The 19,130-nt window shown below is 42.1% G+C and overlaps 1 protein-coding gene across 2 annotated transcripts in view; it reads left to right on the forward strand.

Annotated features, from left to right (window-relative positions):
- Positions 1-19,130, forward strand: part of LOC114250307 (carcinine transporter) — a 46,287-nt gene that overhangs the window by 16,381 nt on the left and 10,776 nt on the right. Inside the window, exons 1-2 of one of the 2 annotated variants that reach the window (XM_089732788.1) lie at positions 8,897-9,028; positions 16,959-17,188. In XM_089732788.1, the coding sequence (XP_089588914.1) occupies positions 9,002-9,028; positions 16,959-17,188 (257 nt within the window). In that variant the 5' untranslated portion in view covers positions 8,897-9,001. Of the gene's footprint in view, positions 1-8,896; positions 9,029-16,958; positions 17,189-19,130 lie in introns of those variants that run through there. The other variant, XM_089732789.1, reaches the window with a different exon arrangement.

Consider the following 19,130-nt stretch of genomic DNA (forward strand, 5'->3'; position numbering starts at 1 on the left):
CTGATTAGCTGCCCTGCGTCTATTATAATTATGACTGGATACAGCACTTCAATAAAATATATTCAGCACGTTGTGTATTGTATTTCTTTCCACTGGATCAATTAACCTTGCAGGATAATCATCTTAGGCCTTACTGGCTGGGGTGGGTCTTAGCTTGTTCCAGTATATCTTCAGTATGTATGTCTCCAGACTCCTCTATTTATGCCTTTCTCCCTCTATTTTAGTAGTTGTCTAGTAGTACTTTAGTAATTGTTTCGGTATTCTGGCCTCCTCCCATTCTAACTAAATGTCTTGCTCGTATTAGGCGTTCAATTTTAATATGATATGATATTAGGTTCTTTGTAAATATCATACAATATCATACAATTCTTCGTCTTCTTCTCTGGATGCGCGGAAGTGCGACATAACCCGTTCTGTTACCCCCATGGATACCCCAGCGTAGGTAGATAAGAAGGTGCACAGGTACCAAATTAAAAATACGTCTCACAACAAAATGCGTGCTTTAGCAAAATACAATGTAACATTGTATATTGGAGACCATAATAATTGTAAGAAATTCTAATAAAAATACATTTTCTATCTCATTAAAATTCTACATTTAATTATATCCTTTGAAACCTCAAATGCTATACTTAATTTTCGAGTTAGCGAAATACTAAGTATGTTCATTGTAATAAATTAAATTAAATCAAATCAAAGGTAGTTATTTAAGAACCGATTTCTCGAAGTTTCCATTTCGGATTGCTGGTCGTGGAGGAAAATTCTTGAGGACAAGACTCTCAAAGTCAGTCACGCATGCTCTCTGTATGAATTATAGTAAATTAGCTATCAGTTTCGGACTGCTAATAGCCGGATAGAGGGTTAATGCAAGGATTACTTGGCGTCTTAGCTGTATCGTTTCCGCAAGCCATTTTAATATCACATTGAAGCGAGGTCTTTCAGTCAATTCGTTAGCTATCCTTTTTTTTTTATTGCTTAGATGGGTGGACGAGCTCAGAGCCCACCTGGTGTTAAGTGGTTAGTGGAGCCCATAGACATCCACAACATAAATGCGCCACCCACCTTGAGATATAAGTTCTAAGGTCTCAAGTATAGTTACAATGGCTGCCCCACCCTTCAAATCGAAACGCATTACTGCTTCACGGCAGAAATAGGTAGGGTGGTGGTACCCACCCGCGCGGACTCATAAGAGGTCCTACCACCAGTAATTACGCAAATTATAATTTTGCGGATTTGATTTTTATTACACGATGTTATTCCATCACCGTGGAAATCAATCGTGGACATTTATCAAGTACGTATTTCATTAGAAAAATTGATACCCGCCTGAGATTCGAACACCGGTGCATCGCTCAACCCGAATGCACCGGACATCTTATCCGTTAGGCCACGACGACTTCGAACTATCCTACTCTCGCGGTCGTGGTCGTGATTGGGAATTCTATATCTTTGGTCGTGTCAGGAAACTATTTATTGTGCTCCTAAATTACTGTCCCCCGCATAACCTAAGACCAAATCCGACCCTGTATCAACTTCAGTGAAGTTCTATTCACGTATCACAGGGATCAAGGCCACGCTACAAGTGATTTGAAGATACAATACGATTATGCAAATAGTAAACACAATAATAATATGCGTTTGAATTATGACTTTGAGACGACGGTAGCCGATTCTAGAATGTCCTTCCCATGATTACTGGGACGACTGATCGGTCAATGACCAGTTCATGGATCTAGATATCTATTGCTAGGATCTTCATTCATGCGTTCGACACGGAAGTAGATAAACTTGTTTTTGTTTGATTACGTTAGCCGATTTTTGTAAAGTATTCAAATTCTAACCAGACCATGTTGTTCTGGTTTCGGCGAAAACAAAACATCTGGATCGCAAGTTCAAGACGCTATAAAGACGCTTATAGTTAAGAACATTGTATTTTGAATTCAAGATTAAAATTTGAAATAGTCGTACGTAGGTAATGTAATGGCTGTAATAAAATTCAGTCGAAATATTCCATAGTTATTACTGTTTACGATTTCATAATTTATGTCATAAAAAATACTTTACGTAATCCTCATAGTACATATTCGGTTAAATTATTTTGAAGATATTCGTCTGTTTGGTTGTTAATCAGAGATAAAAGACGTCATCCTTACCTTTCTGTTACTACTTCTAACCGCAGTAGTAATAGTATTTTACTTATTTTCCTGCTCAAGCCTTACCTTACCTTAATTAAAAGTCTCAATTTTTTTTCCCTATGATATGGAAGCCAAAAAGCAACGAGTACAAGAGATAATAATAGAACACATCTTGAATTACCTTTATCTTTACCAAAGAAACTCCGATTGAGATTCGAACAATAGAACAACAAGTCGATCGATCGTAACTTTGGAGAGTAGGACAGTCATTGCACTAATGTAATGTCGTATCAAGGATACAAAGACCAAAGAATAATTTGTATGATTAATTCGAGGTATTCAGTCGTATTCATGTCATAGTGTCTTTGAAGTTCGATAGCTTCAAATCCGGTCGTCACCTTGACTGCTTCAGTTAATAAAGAAATGCCTAAAGCAAATGTCAACTAAAGCAAAAATCAAACCCGCAAAATTATAATTTGCGTAATCACTGGTGGTAGGACCTCTTGGGAGTCCGCACGGGTAGGTACCACCGCCCCGCCTATTTCCGCCGTGAAGCAGTAATGCGTTTCGGTTTGAAGGGCGGGGCAGCCGTTGTAACTATAGTGAGACCTTAGAACTTATATCTCGAGGTGGGTGGCGCATTTACGTTGTAGATGTCCTATGGGTTCCAGTAACCACTTAAAATCAGGTGGGCTGTGAGCTCGTCCATCCATCTAAGCAATAAAAAAAATAAAAAAAATGTGAACAAATTCTTTCCTTTGTCGTATCACTCTTGTCAGAGCGGTTGCGGTCGTCATTGAGTATCATTGCTGTGGGCAGATGTTATGCGCCTCACGAGCAATCGCCACTCCTCCCGGTTTGTGGTGAGTCTGGTGCACTCATGCAAACAGCCTAAACAACAAAAACCAAACAAACCAAACATTTAGTAATTATAACACGCGAAACCCGAAGAAAATACTAAATTATGCTTTACTGAATACGATTTGAAGTAATGGCTTAAGAGATAAGACGGCTGGTTTATTTGTAATGCGACTGCGCCGGTGTTTGAAACCCGCAGACGCCAGGTACTGTTTTTTTTTTAAATGAAATCGGAAGATGAAACGCTGTATGGTTTAAGCGACATTTTTACAACATCACAGTAGAGCCATTTAAAGTTTATAATTTGGAAAAAATATCGTAACAAAAAAACCAATTAAGTTTACTCCATTCTAAAAGTTTTTAAATTATCGAATTTTTGATGCTAACACCAAATAAAACGGACCTTTAATTACAAAAATAAATGTCCCGTATTAAGCGAAATGTAACTTAAATCAAATAGCCTTTCACCCCTAGAATTATGTAAACGAATGATTGGTACGATGAAGGACTAACTGGTGTAATAAAAATCAAACCCGCAAAAACTGTAATATGCGTAGGTATTTACAAATTACTCAACAATCGATACGGAGACCGCATGATCCTGTGGACAGAACGGAAAGCAGTCGATGTCACCCAAAACACGTCATTTCGGATCCTCCCGATCCACTAACGGTGCTTCTAGGTACCTCAAACACCGGTCATCGTTCTCGTCGAACCCGTCGCTTGCGACGAAGGGCTCGGCGAGTAAATTAACCCACAGACACAGCCCACTGAGTTTCTCGACGGATCTTCTCAGTGGGTCGCGTTTCCGATCCGGTGGTAGATTCTGCGATGCACGGCTCTTGCTAGGGTTCGTGTTAGCAACGTCGTCAGGTTTGAGCTCCGTAAGCTCACCTACTAGTTAAGGTTACACCGAAATAGCCTCTCAAGGCTATCAGCTTAGGAAGGAAAAAAAAGCACTTCTTGTTATGGCATTTATCTACGTTGTGATGCCTATAAACTCCGGTAACTACTTAATACCAGGTAGGATGTGAGATCGTTCACTTGTCTACGCATTAAAAACTATAATATTAGTGCAAAGACAAACCTATGTGCTTGGCAGATCTCTTTAGATTTCAAAACGATTACGAAAAACAATTCTTCCATTTTATCATAAGTCTCGCAAAGTAACTAACTATAAGTCGCAAGTGCTCTCGCTTCAACGAGTTTAAAATCCAAACGAGTACTTTTCAAAATCGAATAGAGGAACAACACGGCTGTCGACAATGGCGGTTACGGTTCTCAAGCAGAATCGTTTACAAACAAATTAGCATAGTCTGATGTTATTGATGAGTTCGTGTCGGCGGCTTTAACACATTGACTGCGTTATGCGAGCTAAAAAGCCCCATGCGCGACTGTCTGGTGAGGCAATCAAAACCGTATCCTTTTGCTCAATGCGGGAGGCGAAATGTACACATGCGTTTCGGTGAGAAGGGTGGGGCAGCCATTGTAACTATACTGAGATCTTAGAACTTGTATATCAAGGTGGGTGGCACATTTACGTTGTAGATGTCCATGAGCTTCAGTAACCACTTAACATCAGGTGGGCTGTGAGTTCTTCCACCCATCTAAGCAATAAAAAAAACACATTTCTATGGGTATGGGTATATTTAAAAATGGTTCTATGTGAGGCCTAACAGGTCTCATACGCACTGTAATGAAGTCCAATCTTGCCTTGAAAAGACCACATACGCACTGGCTGTAAGTCCCTCAAAAATGGTCCCGCAGTCATCGTTTTTTTTTTTTTATTACTTAGATGGGTGGACGAGCTCACAGCCCACCTGGTGTTAAGTGGTTACTGGAGCCCATAGACATCTACAACGTAAACGCGCCACCCACCTTGAGATGTAAGTTCTAAGGTCTCAAGTATAGTTACAACGGCTTCCCCACCCTTCAAAACGCATTACTGCTTCACGGCAGAAATAGGCAGGGTGAAGGTACCTACCCGCGCGGACTCACAAGAGGTCCTACCATCAGTAACTATAGTACGCATATACGTATACGCACTGTAATGAAGTCCAATCTTGCCTTGACAAGACCTCATACGCACTGGCTGCAAGTCCCTCAAAAATGGTCTCGCAGTCAACGTGTTAAGGCCACATGCGTAAATTATAGAAGTCGGTGTGTGGTAGGAAGCACGCCCAAAAGAGTTCCGTGTTCGCGATGAACGAAGTTAATTTTTAAGCCTAACAATATACTTAATACGTAGTACATTCATCGGTTTTCGCGAATCGTAGACTAACTACATTTAATAAAATTAGTTTTACGGTTAAATATCGCCTTTTTATTGTCATTATCTAATTGTTATTTCCAATCTTTCGAATACTTTATAGTTTGCACTGATCACGGACGACTACGTACACACTTTTTTATTTTTATTTGTAGCAAAAGTAAAATTATGTTTCGTAATGTTACGCAGACGCTGTGAAAACAAACCTATCTTGTGAAATGCAAGGAAAGCAACGAAAGGAAGATTACTTAGACATAGTTTGAAAGGATGTCCCATAGATCTAGTTAGGCTCTATTACATTAGACAACACCCACACACACACTCACATTTCCTGAACTTTCACTCCAACCATAACACAAAAGAATCGGGACGAGCTAACATGCTAAAATGTTTGGCAGCATTCATGTTTATAACATCTATGTGTTCTGGTATCTAAATGACATCAGTGTGCTTAGTGCAAGTTTTTTAACGTTCTCGTTAGCGTAAAATTTAACTCAAATTTGTATGGAGTTGCAACAGGGCCCCTAACGTCAAACGTAGGTAAACGTTCGAACTCCATACAAAATTGAGTTAACTTTTACGCTATCGACAAGTTCAAAAAACTTGCACTAAGCACACTGTAGTTGAGATGTGGGCTCACTAATTAAAAAAAAAACAATTCAAACATGCAATTTTATTTCATTTACCTGATTCTACACACATTCTTTTGCACTGCCTCTTTTTAATACGCTTCCATTAACTTGACTTATCTATCCTAACTAACTTGATATCTATAAATGATTCTTTCAAGGTAATTTTCACTAACTTAAAGATGCCCGATTATGGGCGCAAATCATCCAATAATATTATTGCTATAGCCCATTGTCCTAACTAGAATTTCCAGTAAAAACAAATGAATTATTACGGGTCGCTATTTAAGCGTTTTGTAAGTCATAGCTTCAATTGTCCTGTAAAACTGCTGTCTCGGTATTCACAGGACAAATGACTGCTTCGCAACAGAAATACCCGAGATGTTTGCATTTACATGTGTCGCGTCAGTCCACCTCACCCAGAAATTTATTAATTTTGCTTCAATTTTTACTGGTCGTAGGACCTCTTGTAATTACTGGTGGTAGGACCTCTTGTGAGTCTGAGCGGGTAGGTACCACCACCCTGCCTATTTCTGCCGTGAAACAGTAATGCGTTTCGGTTTGAAGGGTGGGGCAGCCGTTGTAACTGTACTGAGACCTTAGAACTTATATCTCAAGGTGGGTGACGCATTTACCTCGTAGATGTCTATGGGCTCCGGTAACCACTTAACATCAGGTGGGCAGTGAGCTCGTCCACCGATTTAAGTAATAAAAAAAATATCACACAATGTTGCTACTTCGTAGCGGAGGCTGTGGAGTTGTTTGTGAAAACAAATGCCTTAGAATGCAAAATATCTTAGAAACTCATATGAGCTGTATCTAAATATAAGTTGTTCTAGAAGTTTCCTTAGCACGCTTCATAGTTCAGTCGCTCACGTGTAACCGTTTCCGTCGATTCGTTTCCAAACAATAAGCTTTTAAAAACAAAAACTTAATTAACTCGTTAATTTGACATTCGTTTTCTGTTGGGTGACGAATTATGATTTTCTATGGTGTACCTTGTTGTCTTGTTAAAAAACGCAATAGAACGGGCTTAAGGGATTTATATTTGGTTAAATAAATACTTTATTTTATAAATAACACATGAGTGGCTTCATTTATTAGAATGACAATTACTATAACTAAGTCGATAGGACGCCTCAACCGGAACCCTCGAAACTTTAACATAAATATCATCAGAATATGGTAACGTGAATTACAATACCTTGTCACAATAATTATTTGGGTATGTCGACGTACAACGTACATGCCGAGGCTTGGCTAAACAACCCAATCATTATGCAATTAACAATTTATTCATCTACATTTTTATTATAATTAAATTAAGAATTGACTTTTTACGTCTTTTCGTTTTGGCGGGCTTTCTTTCTCTCTGCCATAGACTATATTAATACACAGTACGCCAGTATGCCAGTGACTGTAGGCATAGACTGACACCTATAATCCGCCACAACCATTCAATAAATTTTGGCACACATTGAGAATCATTATACAATAGCTAAAAGTTATACAATGGTATTACTGTTTATATCAAAACCAAATCCCTTCCAGCAGACCGTAATAAGGAGGCAAAGCTCATGACGTTGAGATTTTGAAATGTTAAAAAAAAAAAAAAAAACTTAAAAAAAAAAATTGCTCATCCATACCTGTAGCCCATACACATATAAAGACTGAGACATATAGAGAAGGATACTTTAATATATTACATAAATAAAATCACTTTTACAGTTTAATTTTGACGTTTTTTTATTGTCATTATATTGATTCTCGGTTTTCTATACGAGTACTTTATGACTAAAGTTTAATTCGGCGACATTTGAATACTGTATTTGATAAAATAGTTTTAATTATAGTTATTGCATTGTACTGTAGATAGCTTCGAACGAATCGGTGTTTTGTAGTAGAAATTGGCAGGATGTGGCGGACTCTTGCGGGCTTATATCGTACGCACCTAGCTACAGCTTGCCCAAGATCGATTGCTGGTGGTACAGCGTGTTCCTAGTTCACGAGTTATTCTATGGTAATATAGTTCTCCTTGTTGAATAGTCGATGTTAGCCCTCAGTGACGCGATCCATCTGGAAATGATAAAGATTGCGATTTGATAAATAGAAACACCTGTGCAGTCATATACGTGTCATCGCCCGCAATCGACATTGGAGCGATAAATAATACAAGATTTTCTCCTTATTTTTTTAATTTACAATCAGACAAATCGTTTAAGATCGCATTAAGAAACATACAAGGAAACAATAGTTTTTTTTTAATAAAATTTAACTAGCAGTGTACATTATAACAACTCATCTCCACTCATCTTCGAAAATATTCATATACTACATTTAATTAGCTAAAAAGCGGAAGTAAGTCTGTATCACCATCACACCTTCCACGCGATGACGGCGTTATTCATACTTGCACTGTTCAGACTGTAAGGAAATACATATAATAATAAAACCATTTACTATTTTTTTATCATTTTTTTCATTTTTATTGCCCTTTCTTGTCCCCAAGCAATGGCGGCATCTAAAAAACAACGTTGGACTGCACAGAGCCTCTTAATTAACTGGGTAATTAAATGGGTTTGGATTTCAGACCAAAACGATAAAGATATTGTATAGTCATCAATCTTTAATACACACGCATAATTGCAAGGGATTCGGATGTTAAGCATTCGATTACATACTAATAAAGGTACAATAAATATAATAATCATGTTAAAAACAGTGAAAACACTTTACGTACACAATTTTAGGACTGCATTAAAATGTAAACATAATCTCCGAATTTAAACCCGGGTTCTCTTGATTGTAAGTCACGCACGACTTTGGCCACTAGCATTAGATTCCGTAGAAATGACCCGACTGACCATTTTTAAACAGCCCATTTTCATCAGGCCTGCATTTATTGTACTTGTGTCACTCAAGTCGGTTCATGTTACGTTTGGCGGTACAAACTCAATTCGAGATAACCGTATCTTGTACAAACTAAATATAAGTTCGTTCGAACCTCATGTTAAATCAGTTTACTGTGAAACGCAGAAAAGGCGCGAACCAAATCAATAGTCAGTTGGATTATTCGTTTTTTAAAAGTGAAATAAGTTTACTTTTTCAAAATGGCCAGCATGGATATTTTAAATGAGGTTGGTTTTGTTTTAATTTATATTATTGTCTGCTTAATTGAATAACTGAGATACAACCATCGTAATTGACGATAATGTTTTCAAAATATCAAAGATAGCTCCCGAGTGGTTGTCTTATTGTAAAATGTGTAATTGTGTAATAACGTAATCGAAATATTGATATGCCTAATTATGAAGGTCGTGGTCAAAGAAATGAGTTTATATATCATAATATTATCCTTTTCTTTGCCAAAGTCAAATTTGATTTTTAAAAGTGACCAGTACAAATATTTAAAAAGTAGAGAGAGAGAGAAAGTATTCTTTATTGTACATAAAAAAACAATGCGAAACATCACTACATAGTTTAAAACAAAGTCGCTTTCTCTGTCCCTATATCTGTCTGTCCCTATTAAATCTTTAAAACTACGCAACAGATTTTGACTCGGTTTTTTTAAAGGATAGAGTGATTGTAAAGGAAGGTTTGTATGTATAATAACATCCATTAAATAGTGGAGAAATCAATAATAAATTACAATTTCCGAAGCGAAGCGAGGGCAGATCGCTAGTTAAATACAAAAAAAAGTACAATTGGCGGTCTTATCCCTAAGAGCGATCTCTTCCAAACAACCATCAGGTGGAAAATAATCATTTGGAAACGAATTACACGCGGTGTATCAATCAATTGAAACATATATATATACACACATACACACATAGACATATACATTTGATGTTTGATTATTGTTAGTTGAATACCCTAAAGATAAGCTTTGAAAGTATGGTTTGATAGTCATCGGAGGTTTTTTTTACAAATTATTTAATGTATGTATTTTAGGTATCACACCCGTTGTAACTCGCTTTGTTCAAACTTTGTTTTTTCTATCAACATTTTAGAAAATGTCATTCCTAAATTATTCCAAGTAAACTTTACCTTTTGCTCTATCTAATAGCTTGGTTTATAACATCATATATCCTTTTCAATGCGGTATCAGTAGCATTTTCACAAAAATATCTAACAATAGCTTAATAACAACAGAATGAGGCTAATCGAAAAGCAGGTTCCGATTTTTTTAGGTTATAATATGACTATTTAATTTCTGTTATTCCAAAGTATCATTTAAACTATGATCTATATTAGCTAGGTGCCAAGTATTTATCCGAAGCCTCGAAAATAATATATTTTGTTTAACCTTTGCCAATCTGGGTTGTTGAGAATTAGGCGTGGTTCATCGATAATAATAAAACATAGTATATATTAGGGTCATCACAGATAAATCTCAGAATATAAATGGGCAGAGAGGCATTTCGCATGCGATGTCGCCTTTAAATTAAGGAATGATGTTTCGGCACCCGTTAATTTTCTGGTTCTCGCCGGACAAACGCCAAAAGACTATTTGCGTGAAAGGAATTTACTATCTCGATAATAGGATTGGTGAAAGAATAGAAAAAGCTAGATCAGGAAAGCATTCGCGATAGTCGTCCTTCCAGACCGGCGACAATCGTCTCACGATTAAGAATTATCGTTTCCGTGTGAACAGAATTTAATGGACATGAAAATGTCACACAATTCCATGTCATCTTTATGAAAGAAGATAATCTATAGACGTACTATAAATTTAGCTGTGCACTCGAACGACGTGACCGTAGGCAAAATTAGAAATCTTCTAATAAACTTTTTACTTTAAGTAAAGATTTTTGCGATTATTGCTTGCGATTTTTGTAGCTTTAACAGTAGCAAATCGGTCCAGTAGCGAAACTACTGGACCGATTTGAAAAATTCTTTTTCCATTAGAAGCCGACATTGTCCCTGATGAACATAGGCTACTTTTTTTTTATTTTATTTTTTATTTATTTTTTTGGTTTCATGTGTGTTTTAATGTTTCCGAAGCGAAGCGAGGGCGGGTCGCTAGTCTATATATATAAAATGAATTGCTGTTCGTTAGTCTCGCTAAAACTCGAGAACGGCTGGACCGATTATTTTTTTTTTTTTTTTTTTTCCACAGGAGAAAATCGCCGGATCCCCACCCGCACAGCAGGTGGGGTATGTGGGAGTCGAACCTCACTAAAAACTCCTGCCGCTCACAGCCGGCGCCCTACCCCGGACCGGGTGGGAACCCAGTCGGAGCTATTGAGACGGCGGGACAGGGTTTACGCAGTGCACATTACATCCATCCCGCCGTCCCCCAGACGCCGGACCGGCGGCCGCCAGCAACACGACCGCCGGTTCCCTCGGTCGACGGGCCAAGAGCCCGATTGATAGCGCCGCGCTACACCTTCCCCCGGAGCGGTCGGGGGAACGCGACCTACCACGCCGCCCCACGCCTAGGTTGCTCCCCGCACAAAGCGGGTGGAGCCCGAAGCCCTCAGGGGGCCGGGTTACGGACGGGACCCCGGTCCCGACCCCCTGCTCGGCGGCGTCGGGTTTCTGCGTAGTGAGGAGAGCTTTGCCTCACTCGCCCCGCCGCCTCCTTCTGCGAGATGGTGTACTCGCAGAAGTCGAGCATAGCCTTCCAAGACTCGTCGCCGCCAAGCATCGACGCCACGACGCCAGGCAGCGACAAGTCTGGTCCTATCTTTGCGACAAGGACACGGCGCTGCACCTCCCATGCGGGGCAGACAGCGAGCGTATGCTCCGCCGTGTCCAGGTCGTGTCCACAATGGTGGCACCTCGTCGTCGGCTCAGCTCCTATCCGGTGCAGGTACTTTCCGAAGCATCCGTGCCCAGTCAGCACCTGCACCAGACGGAAGGTGAGGCGTCCTCGGCCACGATTCACCCAGTCATAAAACACTGGGTAAACCGCCTCGACGGTCCGTAGACCCCACGTGGGGTTGGCCAACCGCCTCGACCACGATTCGAGCACGGACCGCCGAGAATGGGCCTTCCGCGCCCGCAGCTCACTTTTGGAGGGACGCGCCACGCCCAGAGCACGAAGCTCACTGCGCCACCGATAGTCGGCAGCGAGCGACTCCGCCTCCAACTCCCATGGCGGCGTCCCCGCCAACACACACGCCGCCTCGAATGAGACGGTGCGATATCCACGGATGACCCTGATAGCAACGGTGCGCTGCGGCCGGCGCAGGAACCGAGCCATAGTAGCCCGATTGCGCGGCTCAGTCCATACAGGCGCACCGTACAGGGCCATCGATCGCACCACCCCAGCGTAGAGGCGGCGTACAACCTGATCCGGCCCCCCGATATTTGGGAGCAGTCGGTTCAAAGAACCGGCCGTCCTCATTAACCGGGGGACCAGCTCCGCAAAGTGAGCACGAAAAGCCCACCGGCCGTCCAACACGAGGCCGAGGTACCTTAACTGCACCCCGACCCCTATCCGGACGCCCCCAACCACGATGTGGGCGTCGACAGGTGGCGCTCTCCGCGGCCCGTGAAACCACAAGGCCTCGGATTTACTGAGCGCCACGTCGAGGCCCAGTCTCTTTATCCTCCCGACGACGAGGGCCACTCCCGCTGTGGCGAGACGGGCAGACTCTCTATAATCATCCCCCCGGGCCACGACCAAAGTGTCGTCCGCGTAACAAATAACACGGAGGCCCGGGAGGAGGGCACCCCTCAGCACCCAGTCGTACCCGATGTTCCACAAGAGGGGTCCGAGAACCGACCCCTGTGGAACACCACGCACGACCGGAAAACGGTGAAGGGTCCCACCGTACCCGGTACATTCGACCGACCTGGCCTCCAAATAGGAGCCAACTAGCCGGCGGAGGTAGAGGGGCACTCCATGCCTCTCCAGTGCCCCCCCTATCACAGACCAGGGCAGGGTGTTAAATGCGTTGGCGATGTCAAGAGACACCGCCAGCGCCACCCCACCCCGTGAGACAGCCTCGTCCGAGAGGGCCCGCACGCGAAGTATCGCATCCACGGTCGAACGGCCCTCCCGGAAGCCGAACTGCTCCGCCGACAGGTCAGGTCCAACCCCGACCAGGTGCTGAACGATGCGGGCAGCCAGAATACGCTCCAGCAATTTTCCCGCCTCGTCCAGCAGTACGATAGGACGATACCCGGCGGCTGTATCCACCGGGCGCCCCTCCTTTCTCAACAACACAAGTCTGCCCGTCCGCCAGAGCAACGGAAACCGTCCCGACTCCAGGCAACCATTAAATAGCTCCAGGAGCCGGTCCCCCAGGGCATCGAGGGCCAAGGCCAGCACCCGGCCATGGACTCCGTCCGGGCCGAGGGCCGTGTCCTTTGCAGTCAACCTGACAACGGCCACACGGAGCTCTGCCCCAGTGATACGGGGCACCTCAGCAGGGGCTTCGCCGTCGATGGCGTCCGACGGCTCACCCATAGCAGGGGGAACAAAACCCTCCCGCTCCTGCGGGAACAACGCCGAAACGATGTCCCGCAGCTGTTGAGGCTGAAGTCGCTCAGTCAAAGGGGGGGCCCACGGGCGCAGTTTGCCGCGCACCAGCCTATACGGGCTCCCCCATGGATCCGCTTCGAGCGCCTCCAAGAGTCTCTCCATGTTCTGCTCCTTGGCCCGCCTGATGGCCAGCCGCAGGGCGTCCTTCGCAGCACGATATTCGCCGTGCAGCCGGGTCTCCTCCTCCGCGAACGCGACGGGGCCGTCGCGCCGCAAGTGGCGGCGACGGCGGTGTCTAGCGCACCGGCGGCTCGCCCTTTCGGGCGACCACCAGGGCGACTGCCGCCGTCCACAACGCCGAGGGCCGACCCGGGGCATCGAGGCATCGCATATGCGGTGCATCGCGCCGCGGAACCATTCGGCCTCAGCCTCCACGTCAAAAGGGTGTGGACGCATGGGCGTCCACGCCGCCACTATAGAGGCCTCCACCAGGAGCTCCTTCTTCAGGAGCTTCAATGCCCACCTAGGGAATGATCGGGACGCACTCCGCGGGGGGTTAACCCCGCGAGCGCCTGCGGCCGGCGTCGGCGCGGGAGCGGAAAGATCGAACCGGATATACCGGTGATCCGACAACGATTCCGCCCCCACCACCACGCCCCAGCCCAGGATGCGCTGTGCGACGGACGAGCTCGCGAACGTCAAGTCCACGATAGACTCTGGCTGGACCGATTTGGCTAATTTTGGTCTTGAATGATTTGCGAACGTCCAGAGAAGGTTTTAAAAGTTTTAAATAAATATTAGGTTTTAAATAAATATGAAAATGTTTGTTTGTTTTAAGTTTATTTTATACAAAAGTTTAGGTGTTTTATTTATCGATTGAGGCACTACGAAGTCTGCCGGGTCAGCTAGTGTAATAATAAAATATATTAGTGCTGATATTTTATTGACGTAAAAGAGTTTAGGAGAACAGTCCACTTGGCTTGAACGAGCTCTTAGCTCGGGTTACGGAATCCCATAGTGTTGTGTTGTGATAAATGAGCGTGGACTGAGAAAATGATTTGTGCTTATATGACTTTTGTAAAAAATGTCGCTCAAATCATATTATAGCCTTTCAACCCTCGATGTGGACTTTTTCGGCCTAACAACAACTATAATGTTTGATGTTTAAAGCTGCATAATTTCAGTTTACAAATAAAGCGTATTGGAGCCCGCACGGATAGGTACCAGAGTCCAGTAACTGACGAACCTGTGTTTCCTTGAAGAATGTGAGTGACGTAATATTATAAATAGCATTGAGACGAGGGTTTCGTGTGAGATCTCGCTTTGGAATTTACGCTTTGGAGTCTCTGAGATCTTACCGGATTCCTCAACGGATCTGTGGTCTTCAACTCGTTTTGTGCTATAAAAAAAATGATACCCACATTTTTTTAAGTACAATGACTAATACAAAAGATCTTCCGTTTATAGAAATATTAGTTTATTTATTAAATAAAAAAAATCATTCTATTCATAATTTTATTTAATAACTTGGTTTCATTGAATAAAACATATTATTTAAAACATGTGCTATAGTAGACCTGACGTATCACACTAGTGATTACGTTATCAATGTAAAAAAAAACATTTTTCAAAGTCATATTGTTTATTAATAATATCGGTTCATTGAATAAAATATATTACTTGCAACATTTGCTATAGACCTGACGTATCACACTAGTGATTACATTATCAATGTAAAAAAGAACTAAACTATTTTTCAAAGCAATTAATTTGATAACGAACGTAAGCGTGGGGTCTTTACTATTCATTCAAACAGGGCTGACACATGTTAAGTTTAACTTATAATTTTACGATTGACCTGACTGTTTGACTTCTAGCCGTATTAAAGAATATGGAGAGGAGTAGGACTTGTATCGGCAATCCAAGCAGGACTCGGCAGAAGTCTGAATTGGACAAGATCTCTTCATATATTGTTAATATTCGGATTGTCGATAATCCCATTCTCACGGATCGCTTGGAACCTCTGGGTCTGCGGAGGGACTTCGGTTACCTCTGTATTTTGTACCGTATGTTCCATGGGGAGTGCTCTGAGGAATTGTTCGAGATGATACCGGCATCTCGTATTTACCATCGCACCGCCCGCCACCGGAGTAGAGTTCATCCATACTACCTGGAGCCATAGCGGTCATCCACAGTGCGTTTTGCAGAGGTCTTTTTTGCCACGTACCATCCGGATATGGAATGAGCTCCCCTCCACGGTGTTTTCCGAGCGCTATAAAATGTCCTTCTTCAAACGAGGCTCGTGGAGAGTACTAAGCGGTAGGTAGCGGTTTGGCTCTGCCCCTGGCATTGCTGAAGTCCATGGGCGACGGTAACCACTCACCATCAGGTGGGTCGTATGCTCGGCTGCCTACAAGGGCAATAACAAAAAGAAGTGAGTTACAACGCTAAAACAAGTATTTTTTCTTAATTCAGTAAATTCGTGTTTGCCCATCGATCTAAATTCGATTTTAATTACCGGTGCCAGTACTGGTTTAGATAATTTTTTTACCTTAGATTTTGTAGATACACATATGTATATGGATTTATAACTAAATATAATGAAAAACTGTACCTCTATAACTGTATTAAATTTTATTCTACACAAAATAAACAAAATTTGGTTAGTGTCGTTTACACGTAATTTATTTGAGTTAACGATTTACATAACCATCATTACTAATTAGAATAGTGATCATAATTGCCAAATTAAATACAGTGTCCTCGGTTAGGCTCAGTTACTCAAGTTAACACCACATTTGTGATGTTGTGTTTGGTGTCTGAAATGTTGTATATTGTAATAAATCGATACAGTTCTTTAAATCGGATAATATTTAATGCCGTGTCTATAAACAATTGGTCATAAATAATGAATAATAAAATATAAAAAAAAGAGTATTAACCGCAATTTTTTGTTTGTCTATTCTCACTGATCTCTGTGATGGCTGTAGGTACCCATTTTGTCGGAACTTTGACATTAGAAAGAGTAGCTTGATAATTTTATTTTGGCAAATTAAATTAGAGTTCTGCGCAAAAACACACATGAAATTTGAGAATAAAATCCGATTAAAATATGGAAGTCGTGATATTTGAAAACACCTAACAGCACAGCGTGGCTGAGCTAAGCTTTACAAAATAAAAAAATTAAAGGCGAGTTTAAAACGTCTTGTAATTTGTGTCTTCTACGCTAAAATCGTATGAAACTTGCGAAAAATTTGAAAATACAATTTTGATATTATACGATAATTCGCTTTTGATACGAAGTAATTGTACAAAGTCAAAAACTTTCGATAAAAACGAGCTAGGAATGTTTCGTGCGTATTATAAAATTATCAATGAGTAATTTGCAACCGGTCATATAACTCACTAGGTCGCCAGCAAGACTAGTGAGCGGAGACTCCAGGGTTCCATTCCCGCCGTGAAAAATTATATTTTTCCTTAATCGATTTTACCTTTGTTCTATTTTGACGACATCGTCTATGTGTAATGTTATTGGATTAGCATAAACAGGTGATCAATTACGAAGATTTGAATACTTGACAGTTTTCGTGTCTCGATCTCTTAAGAAAATACTAACCATCATACTTTTTCAGGACGCGAAGGAACAGCTAAACAAGAATCAAAATGGCGACGCCGACGCTCTGGAGAACATTCTGTCACACGTCGGCGACATGGGTCGCTACCAGAAACTGCTGTTCTTGGCGATGATGCCGTTTGGACTATTTTTCGCGTATATCTACTTCGTCCAGATGTTCATAGCTGCGACCCCCCAGAGGCACTGGTGCAGCGTTCCCGAGCTCCAGCACTTGGATATGGAGTTGAGGTATGTCTTCGGTTATAGACGAACGAATTGAACCCTCATTTTTAGCAAACTCTCTCACTAATCGAATGCTTTATTTATTTTATTTCGTAGACGAATGAGCACACGGCTCGTTTGGTCTTACTATTGCGTGATTACAGGATCTTATAGACATCACATATTGAATGCCCCCACACAACTCTAAACGTGCGAAGAAGTTTCAATTGTGTTCTGCAATGGCTGCCCCGTCCTTAATTTGAGGAGAGGGCGTCCAAAAAAACTTGGACGTTATTGGATAGCTTGTGTGGAAGAGGGTATGGGTGAGAAGGGTGTGAGTGCAAAGGTGACGTATGATAGGCCTGAATAGAAAAAGACTACATGCTACGCCAGCCCCACATAATGGGATAAGGGCGAGAAGAAGAAGAAGAATGACTGTCCCACCCTTCAATCCGAAACGCATGACTGCTTCGTGGCAGAAATAGATAGGTTCGACTAACAATACGCTCTACTACGAATAAGTGAAGATAGTCCGGAATTTGGGACAAATGAAACACGATCATCTCCAAACTAAGTTCCCCCGTACCATGGGAATCAAAGACTGATTTACATACTTATATATGTTTAACTTGATATAATACACATTTGGATATTTAAAACCCAGGCAAAGCATAAGAAAACTTGTTCAACACACGAATGTATGCCCGATGTGAGTATCGAAACCGCGATTTTCGGACAGTATAGTCAGGCCATAACTACTGCACTAACAAATCAGTCAACAACATGTAATGAAATGCCTGTAATGAAATTAAACTCATCAATAATACAAAAAGACGGAACCTTTGTAGCCCTTTTCGTGAGTGAGCCCGCACAAGTAAGCCCCATTTTAGTCGCAACGTAATAAATCGTTTAGGTATAAACGACAAATCAACCTTCTTTTCATGGCCGCCTCTAACTACATGCCCAAACCAGATGTGCATAGCCATCGTTGCTCTAAGCATGTCATTTCGGATCCTCTCGATCGACTCTCGGTACTTTTAGGCATTCCAAGTATCGGTCCCGAACAACTTAACCCATAGACGCAACCCGCTCCATGCTCGCATATCCGTCCGAAGAAGCCGAAATAGCGCCCTTAAAAAAAAAGGGGGCAAATCCGTATACAATGCTATTGAGATTTCAGCCTCACGTCTAAAGATGACAGGATTTGCGCTATCAGTCATTTTCCCAACATAGTCGTTTTTGAAGTTTGAATGTGGTCACATATACTAGAAGATAGATAGAAGACTAGTGGTAATTTAGATGCGCAAAAACCCGATTCGTTTATTTGTGAAAAGACTGTGAAAAACGATTAAAGGAACACGATGTGGGAAAGAACGCAGCCGTTTCCGTGACGATTTTATTGCGAAATAGTCGGCTAGACAATCTAATCGCCAACGATCTTTATATCTGTCTATCTAATCAGTAATAGTCGAGAACCAGCGACAAACACTTCTGATCAAGAATCTTACACAATATGATAGGAAATTTGGTTTTAAACTCGCACGAATCAATGGTGCGTTCGTGCCTTAAACGATGAGACGCCCGCTGGATTCGTGTTCAGTGATTCAGTGATTCGAATATTTCCGGGTTCAAAACACGGCAGACATCAATTTTTGTAGATTCACCTAGAAGGGCTAGTGAGAGGAGTATTATTAGGCCCTGTCTATTTCTACCGCGATGTGCGTGCCTACTAATCATCATTAGCCTTTAGCAGTCCACTGGTGGACATAGGCCTCTCCAATTGCTCATCACTGAGCACGATCCTCGGCTTCTCTCAGCTCCTAACGGCCACGCTGCACAGATCATTACTCCACCGAGCCTGAGGGTGTCCTGCACTGCGGTTGCCAATTCGCGGTCTCCACTCAAGAACGCGTTTACCCCGACGGTTATCGGTTGTCCGGCTAATATGGCCAGCCCGTTGCCACTTCAG

The sequence above is a fragment of the Bombyx mandarina genome, chromosome 15 (genome assembly GCF_030267445.1).
Source record: "Bombyx mandarina strain Sakado chromosome 15, ASM3026744v2".
NCBI lineage: Eukaryota > Metazoa > Arthropoda > Insecta > Lepidoptera > Bombycidae > Bombyx > Bombyx mandarina.